Source organism: Orbicella faveolata, unplaced genomic scaffold (assembly GCF_042242905.1).
Source record: "Orbicella faveolata isolate gen_17 unplaced genomic scaffold, um_ofav_v1 contig_46, whole genome shotgun sequence".
Taxonomy (NCBI): domain Eukaryota; kingdom Metazoa; phylum Cnidaria; class Anthozoa; order Scleractinia; family Merulinidae; genus Orbicella; species Orbicella faveolata.
In genome coordinates this window covers 5061797-5080300 of record NW_028301576.1, presented here as the reverse complement: position 1 = coordinate 5080300, position 18504 = coordinate 5061797, and the positions used below count along the sequence as shown (strand labels likewise).

Genomic DNA, 18504 nt, shown 5'->3' with positions numbered 1-18504 from the left:
CTCAGCCCCAGCTTCCGCTGCTCGTAAGTGACCATTTGCCCGTCCCGCATCCTGAAACCTTGCCGCCTTCCAGCGTTTCCTCAAAACGCTGCCACGTGATCTCGTTCTGCTTCTTGGACATCCCCTTCGTGCTAAACTTCTTTTTTTCGCCCTCTGCTTCGTCAACGAAATAACACTTCGAGCAGAGCGCAATCATCCGGCTGCCCTCACACTCAAGCTTGAAGAGACCTGGGGTCCGACCGCTCCACTTGTCCCAAGACAGTCACTGATTTTTTTGCGCCTCATATTCTTGCTTCAACTCTGGCCGAACAATGTCTTCGAGCCGTTCGCCAGAGATAGCCATGTATAAGCTGTCAGTGTTCATCTGGATCAGCTCAAAATCTCTTCTATCGACATACCTGTCGAGAAAGTCGTAATAAAATTCCAGCATCCGCAGCTTTGCCAGCTGGTAGACAGCGATTCCAACCTGAAACGGCCGCCTGATTGTGATCCGAGGCTTCCGGCTTTCCAACTCACACGCCTGCCCGAGCTCTTCAAGATCGGAGAAACACGCGCTTCGCAAGGCCCTGTCGACTATCTTCTCGTCTTTGGTGTAAATGACGTATGTTTGCCGCTCCAAGGCTTCGATTGGCTTCCCATACGCGCTGTTTCCCAGCAGTTTGAACACTTCAGCGAGCGGCGCTTTTCTTTTATCCACGTCTCCTGTCCGGCGCGCCTCCGTCACCTGCTCCACGAACCAGGGAAAGATCTTGGCCGGTTGGTAGTCGATTGTTCTGTAAACCTTCGTGACCACCGCCCCGTGGTTCACATACCAGAGCAGCAGAGGGGCGTACACCAACACCCGTTCTGCAGACAGCGCCGCCACAAGTTTTTTTCTGTCTCCACGGTTTCTGCCGGTTCGTCTCAAGTAATCGAGCATTTGTCTCGGTACAGCTTCGATAGGCACTTCTTTGTTGTAAACGAAAGGACACATCTCCTCGAACTTTGCGTATAAGAGCTTTGGAATCTCAACGCCGACCTCAGCAAATCCGAACCAGTTTCCTTCTTTGAGCCAGTTTATTAGTACAGGGCCCGCCTCCGCTTGGAGCTCGTCGCTGTAGTGCACAACCCTTCCCTTCCCGCAAAGCATTTCTCTGAGCATGGTCGAAAGATAAAGAGCGTTGGCGTCGAACCAACGACTTTTTTGCAAAGACGCGGCTCTTTAACTCGATGAGACCTGATCCACGTTACATCAACTTCGTGGCGCCTTGTGAAAACGAGGCTCAGCCCCCCTACAACAGCTTCTTTCAAAATCTCATACTCTTCTTTGCACGGGCCGTAAAGCTCCGCGCCCCTCTCAACCACGCCTTGGAGCAAGTAATGTAAACTCACACCTGAGATGCTGACAGCGTCTTTCAGGATGTCGATCCCCTTCTCACTGTAGAAAGTTTTCATCTTTTCCAGAGCCTCAAGACCGGGAGCCACATCGACATTGTTGTAGTAACACAGCCAGTCTGCGAAGGTACGCATGTCCATTTCTTTGAACAGTCTCTTGCACCCCTCCCACTCATCCAGCGTGAGAAAATATTCCCCCTTTAGCTTCTAATACCACTCTGGATAGTCTGGAAGCCCAGGATAATCAAGCTTTCCTGGATTGTCAAACCACTCGTACGGAAACCATGATTTCACGGTCTTGCATCCGTAGGCTTTCACCCATTTCTCGTAGCTGGTCCCCGGGCCAAGGTAGTTGAGATGTCAAGGAAACGGAAGCCCCAAGTGAGCAAGAACATGATTTTATTCCCCTTTTTTGCCACTCTGACTTTGCTTGTTGCGTCAGCAAGCTGGCCCGGGGGAGTGGTTTTTGATCAGATTAAGATCGTAACTGCCTGAGTTGAACCCGACGACAGGAACCTGGTCGCACCATTCGTTGATTTTTTGTTGCTGCGCTTTTGGAAGCGTGCCCACGCATTCTGTCAAAAACTCCGCTCTAACGCGGTCCCGAATGTTTTTTCCGCGCCTCTCCAGCTCTTCCATAAACTTGCGGACCAACTCCGCGGGGTCTCTTTCACAGATGTGGGTGGGCTCTCTTTCAAGGGTGTCGCCAACGCTCACCGAAATTGGCACGTGCGTGTTTTCTATCGTGAGCGCGGGCGCCGCTTCCTTCCGATGATTATTATCGCCATACGCCTCGAAATCGTACAAGATCGCGTGCGGGTAGCTTTTTGTTTCGGCTCGCGGTGGATCAGCGTCGATTTTCCCAACTTCGCACGCCCAGGCCAAAGGCACAAGTTGTCTTTATACGTATCCAACGCCGCCATCGCCCCGCCATGGGCAAAGTTGCGCAGCCAGTCCGGCAAAGAGCCTGCGCCCAACAACGGCTGACGGTCGATCACAACCTTCAGGTCAACATTAAAAAAGCTTACAAACTCCGACTTTGTTGATGGTCTTTCGATTTTGTCATGGTCCAGGCGTTTCGTCTCTTCTTCACTCAGCCATTCTTCTGCCTCTGCCAGTCTGTTTATCCAAGGTGAGCCGTGGTTTGTGTAGTACAGAATGACCGTTCCATCTTCAATGTTGCGCAACTGGTACGAGAAAAGATGCCTCAGGTAAAACGATGTGTCAACATTTCCTCGAATTTTTTCCATAAAGTTTGTTGTTAGGTATTTTCCAGACCTCTGATGAACCGCCATCGAATATAACGCCGTCCTTTACTCTCTTTCCCCTCATGCGTTGCATCATCGAACAGATCCAGAATCTCATTCTGGTAGTCTGTCACTGTTCGGATGTTCTGCGCAGGAAAAGGGTCGTACTCTCTCAGAAGCTCTTGCTCTTTTCTCGCCTTTCTTTGTCGGGGAGGGGGTCTTGGTTGGTAAGGTTTTGGAATTAAAGGTTTTGGGAAATAGGTTCATCCAGCACGTTCTGAACAATCTTTCTAACAGCGGGCTCGTTTTCTGCAAGTAATTGCTCTAAATACTGCAACGCTGCTGGATCAAAATTTTGCAAACTCTTCTTTCAGAATTTCTTCAAACCTTTGGTCAACGGAAGTCATAGTGACTTGTTGTATAACGGAAGGTTTTATTTCTCTAATTGGGCTGACCTCAGCTCGAGCAAAACAAGTTCAATAGTTTTCTTCGCTTTTTTGCGCTTGCGAATAAGTCGCTGTTTTAGCGCGCTTCCGCCGCATGGAATGCATAGACGGTAATCACACAAAACCCCGACTCCGCAGCCTCTACACGGAGCTGGCATTTTCATTCCTTTCTTTAGTTGGTATTTGTGCTGCCTGCAATAAGCGCCGACACAGCTCTTTCCGCAGCTTTCTTTCCGGCTACGCATCAACCACGCACACTTGTTTGTTGCTCGAATCATCGCTTATGTTCGAACGGTATAACAGCGGGGTCGTTTGTTTCTAATTGGAATCCCTCCCAGTTTCACGATTCCCAAGTAGTAGAGAGGGGATTAATCAAATACTGTTTCGCAGAGGGACCCAGCATTTCCCCGTTTTACAACCCCCTGGTTCAACCGAAGCGAGCTTGCGAACTTCGGAATTAAAGCTGGGGGTTGTAGAACGGGGAAATGCTTCTCCCTCTGCGAAACGGTATTTGATTAATCCCCTCTCTACTACTAATTATTATTTTTTTTTTTGGAAAGAAAAAGGGAACCATTACTGGCATGTGATATCGATAATAACGAAACTGATAAAATTAAAACAACAGAATATGATCTGGATCATAATCTCTTGGTTAAAGATATTAATAGCATTATGTTGAAATAAATTTCACTGGAAATTGGTTTAGATCGTTAACAGTTTCTTTGAAGGAGAGAAACAAGCGTAAAAATATGGCAAGTTATTGTTTAACTGCCATTCAGTGTTTTTTTTTTTGTTTTCAGTATCAGCCGACGTAAATATTCATTACAAATTCTGCACTATGAATTGAAAGCATATCGATTACCCATCAATGAATCAACAGCAAACTGAAAAGCAAGTGCCAATTGAAGGCGTGAAGGATTTTACGCATATCTAAACTTGGGTAAGGTTCCTTCTTAAAAAAATGAACTTTAAAATTCATCATCTTACAGTTCTAAATTTAAAAGCGCAATAAGTTTACTTTTGCATTTGAAATTAGTCTAAATTCCTTTTATTAATTTCATTTATCCTGAGTCACTCGGACCTTTAATGAGTCGCTGACAGCTGCCGCTTTCAATGAACAAGCGCAAATTAATAAGACTTCCGATTACGAATATTATCAACATTGGTTTCAGTGTTTTGATTGTGTCTCAACGTTTATAATTGAAGAAATGGTACTTCAGTGAATATAGCTTTCAAACGTTTAATTCGTAATTTGCAAAATGGTGTTTGTCACTTTTAAAGATATATATCTTTGTTGTGATTCTTAGCGAATTGTTACTTTCCACTTTTGAGATACATTGCGTTTTGCTTTGTGAAATAATCCTTCGAGATTTTTTGCGAAATGTAAGTCAGTCACACTTCGTGAATTATTGCTTGATGACGTTGTATGAACGTTTTGTGGTGTGCATTTTTTTCGTTCTGTTTAACTTCGTATATAAACTGTGATCTAATCAGGCAAATTTCATAAAGAGCATTTCGTGTTGTGTTGAAAGAGAACCGCAAGCTGTTCTTCCACTGAAAAAAGTCGTCATGAACGTAACTGAGTCTAAAGCGGGATCAACATGTCTCATGAACGAGATGGTTTGCAAGCAAGAATACCAGGAGGAAAAAATCGCCTTCGCTATGACAGCAATAATCCTGAACCTCCTAAGCTTTCCTGTGACGATCGTGATGAATGTGCTGGTGATAATGGCGGTGAAGACAAGACCCAGATTGCAAAGTATATGTAACATTTTTCTGGCCTGTTTACCTGAAACAGACCTGCTGGTAGGGGCCGCTTCACAGCCAAGTTACATCGTGGGACAGATTTATGTCATAAAAGGTCTATCTCTGTCGGAATACTGCGGATACCACAAACTGACCAATTTTCTGGTCTTAATTCCCATTTTTGCATCCGTATTACATCTGACACTAATCAGTATCGAACGTTTTGTAGCCATGAAGTATACTTTTCGCTAGATAGTTCCTGGGTGTTCGCATTTTGCCCAGCTATTCTGCGAAGTCTTTCTGAAAAGGTGGAATTTATTTCTGGGATTGCAATTGCAATGGTTTTATTTCTCAACATTTTGTCAATAATTTTCTGTCATTTATCGGTTTACTTTGTAACCCGTCGTCACGAGAAACAAATCAAATGTGAATAAGTTTCACCACAAGCTGCAGCAGACTTTGCAAAGGAGAAAAAAGCTCTGAAGACCACCAGGATAATTATAATGGCTTTGCTTGTATGTCTTTCCCCCCTGTTTTTGTATGTTTTGTTTTGGAGCGTCTCTTCGAAGAGTATTAGTTATATTGTGAACGTAATAATTTGTCTCATCCCGTTGTCATCTGGTTGACATCGCTGAATTCTCTGTGCAATCCGATCATATACTGCTATAGAAATAAGATGTTTCGAAAGACATGCAAGGAGCTGCTTAGAATGAACTGCACAAACTCTAACGAGGAGTAAGAAGTATTAAAAAAAACTTTACTGACGTGTGAAATCGATAATGTCAGAATTGGTAATATTAAAGTTACTAATAACATGATGAAATAACATTCGTTGGAAATTGATTGAGAGCGTTTGTTGTCAGATTCTTTAAAGGAGAGAATTTGAGGTGTATTGAGTGGTCTCATTCAATACTCCTCCTCGCCAAATTTTTCCTTTGCTTGAATTGCTCGCAAAAATCAGGTGACTCCTCGCTTGCTCGTGCTTGTATGCTCGTATTCTTGTTAAAATGGTCTGCCGTGTAGCGGAAGCGCGCATAACTTGGATCCTGGAAACGAAATTGAGGCTGAAAACAAAATTTTACGTTTTACAAACTGGGAAACATACATATATTTGTTAAGATTTTTTGCGAAATGTTACTTTCCACTTTTGAAAAAGATTGCGTTTTGCTTTGTGAAATAAACCTTCGAAATTCTTTGCGAAATGCCACTTCATAGTTCGTGAACTATTTCTTGATGACATGGTACCTGAATGAACTTTGTGTGGCGATTATTGTTTTTCGTTCGAAATAAGTTCGTATATAGCGGACTGTGATCTAGTTAGGCATATTTCATAAAGAACATTTCGTGCCGTGTTAGAAAAAGCATCATTTGCTTTAATTTCACTGAAAAAACTCGCCATGAACGTAACTGAATCTAAACCGGGATCCTTGGTTATAATATGTCCCATTGTTTGGGTGCAAGAGTGCCAGGTGGGAAAGATTGCCGTCGTGATGACAGCAATAATCTTGAGGATCCTAGGCTTTCTTGTGAGGATCGTGATGAATGTGCTGGTGATAATGGCGGTGAAGAAGAGACCCAGTTTGCAAAGTAAATATAATATTTTGCTGGCCTGTTTGGCGGGAACAGACCTGTTATTAGGGGCCACTTTACAGCCAAGTTACATCGTGGGTCAGATTTATGTCATAAAAGGTATAGTTCTGTTGGAATACTACCGATACCATATGGCGGCCCATCTGATGTTTTAAATTGAATTTCTCGTTGTTGCATCTCTGTTACAGGTAAAAATTGTTAATTTATGTATTAGTAGTGCGATAGAAAAATGCGATGATTCGAAAGACATGCAAGGAGCTGCCTTAGAATGAAGTGCACAAAATTTAACGAGAACTAAGAGCTTATGTTATTCTCTCTTTGTTTTTTCAAAACAAACACAATTCTGGCGTGTGATATCGATAATCTTGAAACTGATAATATTAAGGCAAGGGATCATAATCTCTTGATTAGTATAGGTAATCATACGGTTTCGAGTTCAATTTGGAATTAATTTGCACGAGTGAGTTTTTCAAAAAGCTGAAATTGCACGAGCCGCTTCGGCGAGTGTAATTTCAGCTTTTTGAAAAACTCACAAGTGCAAATTATCTCCAAATTGAACCAGAAAAACCGTATGATTACTTATTAATAATATAAACATGAAAAAATTCGCGCGGAGGAAGCGCCGGGAAATCTTTCTTGAAGCCATTTTTTCTCATTTGAGAAAACTCTTTTCAAAGTTTCAGCACAAACTTTTTGTCATCATTTTATGTGATATCATTTTCTTAGAAAAGTTCCTATTTTCTTTCAGTCAATCATAATCCAGAATTTCGATGTGTAATTTGCACTGGTGTTACACTTTTTGCACTGATGTTACACTTTTTGCACTGGTGTTACACTTGAACTGCACTGCTCTTAGCCGATCAGAATCGAGTAATTTTTTCATGTGTATTATTAAAGATATTAATAACGTTATGTTGAAATACATTTCGCCGGAAATTGATTTAGAGTGTTGTCAGTTTCTTTGAAGGAGAGAAAAGAGCTTAAAAATATGGCGAGTTACTGTTTAGCTATAGCTACCATTCAGTTGTTTTCTTTTCAGTTTTGGACGACGTAAATATTAATTTCAAAACCTGCCCGATGAATGAAAGATTTCGCTAACCAAAAATTGGAATAAAAATAGCAAACTTTTTAGGAGAATAAAAGAAGATTAAATGCATATCAATTACCCATCAATGAATCAACAGCAAACTGAAAAGAAAGTGCCATTTAAAGGCTTGAAAGATTTTACGCATATCAAAACTTCGTGACGGTTCCTTCTTTAAAAATAATGCGATAAAATTTATCATCTAACAGTACTAAATTTTAAAGCTCAATAAGTTTACTTTTGGTTCTGAAAAATAATTTTTTTGCATTAATTTTATTTATCCTGAATCTTTCGGATTTTTAATGAGTCACCGGCAGCTGCCGCTTTCAATGAACAAGCGGAAAACAAAACTATATTTTAACGAGGGCTGCGATTACGAATACTAATTAGCAACATTTGTTTCAGTGTTTTGATTGTGTCTCAACGTTTATAATTTAAGAAATTTCACTTCACTGAATATAGCTTACAAACTTTGAATTCGTAATTTACGAAATGGCGTTTGTCACTTTCAAAGATACATATCTTTGTTAAGATTCTTGGCGAAATGTTACTTTCCACTTTCTAGAAACATTACGTCTTGCTTTGCTAAATAATCCTTCGAGATTCGAAAGAAATGTCATTTCATACTTCGTGAAATATTGCTTGATGAAGTGGTACCTGAATGAACTTTGTGTGGTGTTCATTGTTTTCGTTCTAATTAATTTCGTATATAGACGTTTGTAGACTGTGAAAGAAGATGTTTCGAAAGTCGTGCAAGGAGCTGTTTAGGATGAACCGCACAAAAACTTTAACTAGGAGTAAGAACTTATTAAAAAAATAGCATTACTAGTGTGTGATATCGATAATGCTGGAATTGCTAAAATTAAAATTATTATGAACATGACGAAATAAACTTCGTTGGAAATTGATTCAGCGTGTGTTCAGTTTTTTTGAAGGAGAGAATTAGACTTTAAAACATGGCGGGTTACTGTTTAGCCGCAACTCAGAGTTGTTTTTGTTTTAGTTTCAGACGGCTTTCATTTTAATCGGAAATCCTGCATTATGAAAGATAGGTTTTGCTGTCGTACATATTGGTGAATCAACGGCAAAATGAAGAGCAAGTGTCACTGTACTTGAAGGTGTCAAATTTTTAACTCATAATATCTGAAGTTCCTTCTTGAAAGAGATACTTTAATTTTCTCAAGTGAGAGTATTACACTTCAAAGCAGAGTAAGTTTTCTCCTGCATTTGAAATTAAATTCCTTCTCGAATTTCAGTAATCCGGAGTCACTCGGACTTTTAATCAGTAGCCGACAGCTGCCGCTTTCAATGAACAAGCCTAAGACAAAAACTATATTTTAACGAATAATAATTATCAACATTTATTTCCGTGTTTTGATTGAGTCTTAACCTTCAATAGAGTTTACAAAATTTTAATTGGTAATTTGCGAAATGGTGTTTGTCATTTTAACAGACACAAATATTTGTTAAAATTTTTGGCGAACTGTTACTTTCCACTTTTGAGAAAGATGGCGTTTTGCTTTTTAAAATAATCCTTCGAGGTTCTTTCCGAAAAGTTACTTCACTTTACCTTGCGAAATATCACTTCATACTTCGTGAAATATTGCTTAATGACGTTTTACATGAATGAACTTTTTGTGGTCTCTGTTTTCGTTCTAATTAGTTTCGGATATAGACTGTGATCTAGTTAGGCATATTTCATAAAAAAAAAAAAAAAAAAAAATGTCGTGTCGGGTTGAAAAAATACCGCAGGCTGAAAAACTCGCCATAGCTAAAGCAGGATCTTTGGTTATAATGTGACCAATGGTTTGAAAGCAAGAGTACCATGTGGAAAAGATGGCCTTCGCCATAACAGCAATAATCCTGAACATCTAAGTTTCCCTGTGACGATCGCGATGAATGTGCTGGTGATAATGGCGGTGAAGACAAGACCCAGATTGCAAAGTAAATATTACATTTCGCTGGCCTGTTTGGCTGGAACAGACTTGTTGGTAGGAGCGGCTTCCCAGCCGAATTTTAATAGCGGGGAATGTTTATGTCATAAAAGGCGACCCATCTGATGTTATTTATTCCTATTTTTGCACTTCTGTTACATCTTACACTTATTAGTATCGAACGGTTTGTAGCTATGAGTAGACTTTTCGTTATATAACAATTGTTATGGGGCTTGGTTTAACAAGTTCATTGTTTTAATTTTTCAACTTTTCTTTGACAGTTTTCTCTCATTTATCGCTTGCTTTGTACATCGTCGTCACGAGGAACAAATCAAATGCGAACAAGTTTCACCACAAGCTGCTGCAGACTTCGCAAAGGCGACGAAAGCTCTGAAAACTACCTGGATACTCATAGCATTCTCACCGGCGAAGAGCGAGAGCTGTCGCATTCTCATCCCCAGTTTCCTCGCACTAAGAACGCCTGGGACCATGACCCCCCATTTGGCAACCAAATACGACGACGACGACGAACGGCTTGCAATTTTTAGACTCAGGCTTTCCTACGGAAGCCTGAGTAAATAAAGCAAGTAAAGATTTCAAAGACTGCAAGAAAAAGGAGCTGGCATTGCAAGACGTGGCACGGAAGATTGGTTTTCACTCAGGTCATTATTTTTATCTGACATCATTTGTAGGCTTAAGTTTAAGCTTACCCAGGTTTACCTCATGAAGCTTTTTCATGGAATTGATAGTCCCCGCGTCCACTTTATTTTGATTTTAACGTAACACAAAACAGTCGGAACAACAGAAGAATTCACCCGAAATGGCAAGCTGTTTCTATTGTGACTGGATATTATTTGATAAAATTATTAATATGGTTGATCTTTATTAGGCATCGTTGTGTGCAAAGTAGTTTGAGGTTTTTCAGACTAAAACAGGCCAAATAGACCAAGAATCGATGCTTAAAATGTTTAGGTAAAGATGCAGAAACTGCTTTCAAAAACCTAAGTAACAGATACTTAAGAGACAAGAAGAAAGTACAAAATGTTAAAGTAAGTGGAACGGATACACAATCTGTCACAGATGCCAAAAGTCAAACAAGCGACATGTACAGGCTTTTGGCGTGGCGGGATCCATATGTTCCACCCCCATCGCTCTCCCAGTAGCCCTGTAGTGATAGACGAAACTTCACAAGTAGATGATGCCAATAATGAAGATGAAGGCACATGCACTCGACTAGACAGCAGCGCTAGTAGAAGCATCACCCCAGACCCTAGCTTTGAGCCAAAGTCATTGAAGTCAAAAGTATCTGGTCGGCCAAAATGCCTTCATGCCAAACATCCTAGAGTAAATAATGAAGGTAATGAAGGAGCTGAAATAGATGTTCTCATATCTATTGGAAATCACCGTGTAAGTAGAGGCAGTCAGAGAGAACGCAAAGATGCAGAATGCCTTTTTGGAGAACTAACTGCTGCCTAACTAACAACAAAGGTCGAAATAAACAATTTGATTTTTTCCCTCTTATTAAAGAGTAATTCTCAAGACTTTAATACTGTTAGCTACGTGTATGTAGCTTCTAGGTACCCTGAAACTGGTAGAAGTTTCATGTCTGAGCTGGCTAATGTAGAATCTGTTTCACATATCCTCGATGGTCAGAGCATTTCAGAGAAGTCTTGAACAGACCACCGCCAATGACAGCGGCTGATATACACGAGTATTATTATTATTTATTTGTTCAAAGGCAAAATCTAGTCCGATATTTAGGGAAATCAGATTTGCGATAAAGTAAGTTAATTTCTTATATTTCATTCATTTTATCAGCAGGTAATTGGATAATTAGATAATTAATTAGATACACGACCCCTCAAGCATGTAATGCTTAAACGATAATTGTGTTTTAAATAAAGGATTTTACTTTACTTTATGCGACAGCGGAGGCAGATCTTGACATCAACATTGAACCCCCAATAAAAGAATAAATTTTAGCGCTCGCTAAATTCCTCCAAAACGGAAAAGCCCCTGGACAAGAAGATCTCAGTGCAGAATTGTTAAAGGCAGACACCGAACTTGCAGCCAAACTGCTCCCACCACTCTTTACAGCTATATGGGAAGAGAAGAAGATACCGGAAAACTCGTCAGAGGGAATAATTGTGAAGATCCCTAAGAAAGGAAACCTTAGGAAGTGTAGCAACTCGCGCGGAATCACTCTCTTGTCAGTCCCAAGTAAGATAATGGTAAAGATCGATCACCATCCAACGTAATCGAGCGCAGTGGACCAACAGCTCACACAGGAACAAGCTGGCTTTAGGAAAGGAAGGGGATGCACTGAACAAATATTTTCTTTACGTAACATCATCGAGCAATGTACAGAGTGGCAGAGACAACTTTTATATCAACGTTGTGGATTTTGAAAAAGCTTTCGATAGCATATATAGAGACTGTCTCTGGCGGATACTGCGACTATATGGAATTCCTTAACAGATAGTCCTGCTTCTCATGCAGAGTTGGGAGCAGTGACTACAGCTTTAAGGTGACAACAGGCGTAAGGCAGGGCTGCGTGATGTCGGCACTCCTCTTTAACTTAGCCATTGACTAGGTAATACGCCGAACAACTGAGGATAAAGCAAGAGGCATACGATGGACCCCCTTCCAATATTGGAAGATCTTGACTTTGCCGACGATCTGGCTCTGGTCTCCCACAGCCACCAACACATGCATGAAAAAACGTCATGTCTCAGCAACTAACTATGCACAGCAGATTGACCTGCAAATCGGCCAGAAGAAGACTGAGATGATCATTTTATACATCACAAATCCTTCACCAATCCGAGTCAACGGAGAGGATCTTCCAACAACCAAGGAGTTTACATGCCTGGGCAGCATAGTCAGGCGTGATGGAGGAGCAAGCAATGACATCAGCAGCCATCTAAACAAGGCCAGGAATGCATTCAGAATGCTCACAACATATGGAGGTCTCAACATTACAACATCAGGACCAAACTAAGGCTGAACCAGAGCTGTGTCTTCTCCACCCTTCTGTACGGCTCAGAATGTTGGAGAATGACAGTAAGCAACCTTACCAAACTATCAGTCTTCCACACAAGGAACCTGAGAAGAATAAAAAGAGTTTTCTGACCAAACACCATCTCAAACGAAGAGTTACTTGCTCAGTGTTATCAAGAGCGAAGGCGTTCTAAGCAACAAGCAATTATTCTGTTTAAGGCACTCCATAATCCTTTTCCGACTAGTTTGAATAGTGTTTTTAAGTTTACATCCAGTGTTCACTCACATAATCTAAGAAATTCAAAATTCAACCTTTTCGTTCCGATCCTAGACCGAAAGCGAAAGAGGTAAATTACAAGCAACGCAAAGAGAAATATTTCATCTTCATCCGCCATCTTGATTGTAGTTGAGGAAAGCTGGTATCGAGGAATTTTGTTAATACTACACCTACGCATGCTCTTATGCTTATGTTCTGGTGTTCTCACTTGCTGCTAATGCTTATGTGTTAGTGAAAACCAGCCTAAAGGAAGAATAAGAACTTATTAAAACTATACATTGGCGTGCGATATCGATAGTCCGGGTCCGGAGTTGCTAATATTACAGAAATTTAAAAAAAAACAAAAAAAACAAAAAAAAACATTGCGTTGAAATAAACTTCCTTGGAAATTAATTTACTAGATTGTTGTCAGTTTCTTTGAAGGAGAGAAATAAACTTAAAAGATGGCGAGTTACTGTTTAACCATCGTTCAGTTTTGTTTTGTTATTGTTTCAGACGAAGTTAATTTTAATTGCAAATGCTGCACTACATAAGAAAGGTTTCGCTAACTTGAATAAAAATAAAAATAACGAAATTTTGCGGAGAATAAATATGCATATCAATTACCAAACAATGAATCAACAACAAACTGAAAAGCAAGTTGCATTTGAAGGCGTCAAAGTTTTCACGCACATTAGAACTTCGTAAAGGTTCCTTCTCAAAAAAAAAGTTACTTTAACATTTCTCAACTAACAGTACTCCATTTAAAAACAATACATGTATGACTGGATTTATGTAAACCGTGTCAATACCTTGCACCAGCTGCGCCTCGTGAGTCCACAACAAATTTTGACCACTGTGATGACGCATATCACTGTCGATAAGAGTAAAGACAACGCTAAATCACATTCGATTTGTTTTTTACCACAATTTCAACGTCAAAGAAAGTGTTGTTTTAAGAGCGTGACCAAGAGCGTGACACATTGACGCGAGCAGCGTTGTCTGGACTCTTATCGACAACGGGAAATTAGTCAATCAGATTACGAGATAAGTAGTAATTGTGGTAAAAACGCACTTTGATTTCACGACTCCTAAAGGCCCTAAAATCACTCCAAGCGATGGCAAAAAAAAAAAAAAGGCAGAGAGCGAGAAAAGGAAGATGTATGTAAGACAGTGGAGAAGAAAAACAAAGGCTGGCATTCCTTTTAATTTTTATATGGTCTACTTTAGAGAAGAGAAAAAAAAAAACGCTTGAGCAGGGCGTGATTTCTTTAACACTGTTTTCATAAATCCAGACAGATATAAATAATATCATTATCGACTTGACACTTGCAGACTCCTGAGGGTAGACAGTTAGGTCCATGGATAGAAGTTGCAGTGTAGCACCGTTCCAATGAAGAAATACAACAAAAAATAGCCCACGATAAACTTAGATCTCCAATTGTTACTGCACTGCCTGTATGTTAGGTCAGCAGTATCTTTGATGATGACATGTGCAGAGTACCAGTAAATGAGAGGAGATGCAGAAGCAATGAATCTTGTGATGACCTAGACAAGAAATTTGTCAAATACATCAGAATTAGTGATGAGCCATTTTTGAGGGGGGGGGGGGGGAGGGGGGGTTGGGCAATTTCTTCCAAAAACTTCCGCCACAGCAAAAACTGCTGAAAACAAAATTGTGCAAGGGGAACGATGGGGTAAAAAATTAGAGCAAGTGCTTTCTACTAACTAGGTCCTGTGGTACTTTTTTTCTAAAAATGGAATTCTTGCACCAGCTATTGCCCACCAAAAATAAATTATGCAAAACCTCCTTTTGTAAAGGAGAAAAAAATTTCATGCCCTAGAAAATTGCCCAACCCCTCCGCCAATCAAAAAAATAATGGCCCGTCCCTCAGGCAACGTTATGGTTATACGAAGAAGATCTCCACTTACTGGTGTTGTTTGTGGTGGAGAGGGGGCAGTGAGGATAATGTTTACAATGTTTATTTGGTGAGGTACAGCATTCTGTGGAAAGTTATAAACCTCTATGCCTTTCCGCAACAGCTACTAAAAAATATCAACTTTCTGACTTCATTTAAGATTAAAAAAAACTCCATGCCATACAGTGTATCACCATTTGTACAGGCATAATAACATTTTTTGACCAGGCTGACGATTGAATTTAAAAATTGAACTAATATAGTGATAGCAGCAAATGTACATTGTGGACTGCAATTAAAACAAAGAACGATAACAAGGAAACACAACCCATATAGTGCTTTTATACATGTACATCTGTCTTTAAACTAATCATGGGCAACCATAGACTTGCTCCTATTATTCAAATTATTCTCAAATTATTAGTGCACACATTGTCACTTATGTACATGGACATGTATCATGTTGAAACTAAGGAGAAACTGTGGTTTAAACACATTTCCAACATTGTTGTTGGGGAGGAGGGAGGGGAGCGGGGCAAGTGTGACAAGTAGTGTAACTGGATTTGCACAGAACTGTTGATTTTGCATTTTGTGAGAAAAAGCCCGACAATTGCAAATTTGTCCCAAGACTTTGCTTAGTTGTACATGTAGTTTGATGCTCTATTGTACAAGTCATGTAAAAGCATGGAGATCATTTTTTAATAATCCTGACCATGTCTCAACATTCATTTCTCTAGAGCAACTTACAGACCTTAGTTTGCATCAAGAACTTATTGACACTGACCTGGACATGCATCGATGAGAAGCCAAACACTGTCATGAAAGCAAGATGGAATGTATAAACTATGACTGAAGGGCTCTGGTAGAAATCACAGTCTTTCTTTTCACTTCTTCCAATCGCTAGATGAATTGGTCTCCTTTGAAAAAAAGAAGCACACTGTAAGAATTCAGAAGTTTTTTTTAAATTTTGACCGCTTTAGAAGGTCTTGTTTTTGTACAACACTGGGGCAAGTAAACATGAAAACTAAGGAAGGTGTCTGCACAAGACTAAAGTCAAGGTCTCTGAAGATCATGAAAACGTAAACAGAAAACAACTAAATGTAGAGGAAGTTTGTATGTGCTAGAAGTGTAGTGGCCTAACTGTTAGCAGATATTGGGCACTCAGAATACCACGAATATCACCAAACTGTAGAATGGGGTGTAATTTTCAAACACCATTTCATTATGCATTTAAGCAAGACTGTCTTCACTTTTGCAGTGCCTCTTTCCACTGAAAATGGGCACCAGTGAATTTAATGCTCGGGTGATTTGCCAATGGACTAGCACCCATCCATAGGGCAGAGCAAGCACTCTGGGTCAAGTAATAAGTATTACAGAAACCAGGAAAAGCTCTGACAGTCTTGGACACTTCAGCCTGATGCACACTTACTGTCACTAAGAAAAATGAGGTAAAGTACATGTAATTTGCACTGGTGTATTGATTTAGTGAATCTTTGTCTATCCTATAATAATAATGAGCTACATGAAAAAGTCTCAGAACTTAAATTAAATGCACATGTATACTGTAACTGAGCTGCAAATAATTTTTCAAATTTCTATTTTGGCTGGAAATATTACCAGTTTGGTCAGACATTAATTATGTACTTTACATGTACACAAATTTTCTGATGACTCAATTTGTGGGTACAATATATGTGTAGAAAGTAATAAGCATGCTCAGCAATGCATTATGGGGTCATTTTCACAACAGATGCTTTTGTTTCAAGTTTTATGTAAGTCTGGAGAGGTACTTGTGTAAAGTAAAACAAACCACAGATCTGTATAATTCGTGTTTGTGTTACAAAGTAAACATCAGGTCTACAAACAAGATCTTCATGATTAAAACTAAAAATCATCTTGGCACTCAGTGATGATGTCCAAACATAATGTAAACTTAGTTGGACAATTTACAAATTTGATTATATACAGGGTTCTCAGTAGAAATTTTCATAAGCAGCCAAAAAAGCATAACAGGTGGTGTAAAGCAAGGCGTGAAGAGCCGAGCCTACCTAGACCCTCCCCCCCCCCCCCCCCCCAGAAAAGTTTGTAGGTTGCCAAAGATGGGAAAAGTGTTACGGAAAATGAGTTGTTTATGATCATAACATTTTGACATAGCAAGTAGTGCTGTTTCACCTTTTTAAAATGCTATTTTCTTCTTGAAACATCTCAGTCAGTCTGTAAGTCTTGATTTATTGTTGGATGTGTGCAAATTTTAATAACCGGAACAGGTGGCTACATTTGTCATTACCGCCGGCAGAATTCCACTGGCTGCCAGCTTCTACTGAGAACCCTGCACATAATGTTCGACTGTTATTTCCAGCATTCCATAAATAAAAAGTCTGCCTGGCCCATCAGGCCAGCGCTTATCTCGGGATTCTTCATCATGAAGTGACTAGGACTATTTCTACTCCCCCCTTAATGGGATGCTAGTCCATCACAGGGTTACCCCAGCATTAAGTTTGCCAGTAACCATTTATACACTTGGTTGGAGAGAGGCATTGTGAGAGTAAAGTGTCTTGCCCAAGAACATAACACAATGTTCCCAGGTCAGGGCTCGAACCCAAACCACTCAAACTGGAAACAAGTGCACTAACCATGAGGCCCCCCGTGCCTCTCACAATTGCATAAATAAATGGAGATCGAAAATGGGCAGGACAATTGCTTGTTCTCAAGTTCATTCCTTGCACATACCTTGCCATATTATCAGGCTTGCTTCTTTTTTGTAATAGACCAAGTGTCTTCACAATTTCAAGGTTTTCTCGATTACAACAGTAAATCACTACTGCATATGAACTGAGAAGAATCATTGGTGTAGCAAGAAGGAAGTTTGGTATTTGTTTCAACTCAAAGTAACATAAAAATCCGACATTCCAATAACTGTCTTGGATATATGAGTAAGGTAAAGGTATCAATTTGTCACACCATGGGCTATACGCTGTATCATGAGAAACATCTGCTGGAGGCATGCAATATGACACATATCCATACAACTGGAAGAGGATAAATGGAGCAAGTATAATGCCATTAAAGATGATTAGCTTCAAGGAAGCCTTTACTGCATTGCGTAAATTCAACAGGGTAAAAAGGCTTGCTGTAGATTTCAGTGAATCCACCGCATTAGAAACAAAGTGTTTTATTATTTGGTGAGTTACGAATCCACAAGATATAACACCATTAGACCGAGTCGCACAACCGAAACCAAACAGTAATACTGCTAGAGTTGAACGTTCTTCTTTCAAGTAACACAAGGCAGTGAACTGCAAACAACAAAACAAGCTTTCGGTGTAGAGACTTGACATGAATACACTTGCAGGATTAGAGCAGAAAAGAAGCGTCGAAACCAAAGCTACATTCTTTTTCCCAAACAAACCGTGAGTCAATCTGTAAAGCGACACAGCTGCTAATGTAAAGAAAACTGTGTTTAATACCCATCCACAAGCTAGCAACAGAGTTCGCTCGCTCACAAAATATTGAAGCATTCGATGTAGTGTCCGAGCCAAGATCCTTAATAACCAAGGGTAAAACGGAAAGAAAGCCATGTATTGCTCATATTTGTATCCTTGTTCTGCTATCTTCAGAAAATATACAGCGTCCCACTTGCCAAATCCTCCAAAAATCTTTTCAAGAGTCCAGTCGCACCATCCTGAAATTTGTATTCTGTTTTCATCGATAAAACTCGAAGTATCGCAGTCAGAGATGAATTCATTCACCACAACCTACAAAATAACGTACGACAATTTGACAGAGATCATACCAGATTGCCACAGGCACTTATCACTAATTACCTGAACGAAAAGTAAGAGAACTCTTGAAGATATTGCCAAGCGAACAACTTGCACAAGTTCGTCCGCCATCTTGAATTTTCTAGT

At 40.0% G+C, this 18504-nt stretch overlaps 1 protein-coding gene across 1 annotated transcript; it reads right to left on the bottom strand.

Moving 5' to 3' along the window:
- Nucleotides 1-10163: 10163 nt before the first annotated feature.
- LOC149098081 (GPI alpha-1,6-mannosyltransferase 2-like) lies at nucleotides 10164-18504 on the bottom strand. Its single transcript, XM_089278019.1, has 4 exons — nucleotides 18421-18504; nucleotides 17327-18351; nucleotides 15381-15513; nucleotides 10164-14225 (listed from the first exon to the last, which is right to left on the bottom strand). Exons 1-4 carry the CDS (start codon nucleotides 18487-18489, stop codon nucleotides 14031-14033), a joined length of 1422 nt encoding a protein of 473 aa, XP_089134145.1. The 5' UTR covers nucleotides 18490-18504; the 3' UTR covers nucleotides 10164-14030.

Coding starts and splice junctions, on each gene's coding strand:
- LOC149098081 (XM_089278019.1), bottom strand. CDS start 18,489: ATGGCGGACGAACTTGTGCAAGTTGTTCGCTTGGCAATATCTTCAAGA. Junction 18,352..18,420: donor TTCTCTTACTTTTCGTTCAG/GTAATTAGTGAT, acceptor GTTATTTTGTAG/GTTGTGGTGAATGAATTCAT. Junction 15,514..17,326: donor AAGCCTGATAATATGGCAAG/GTATGTGCAAGG, acceptor TTTTTTTCAAAG/GAGACCAATTCATCTAGCGA.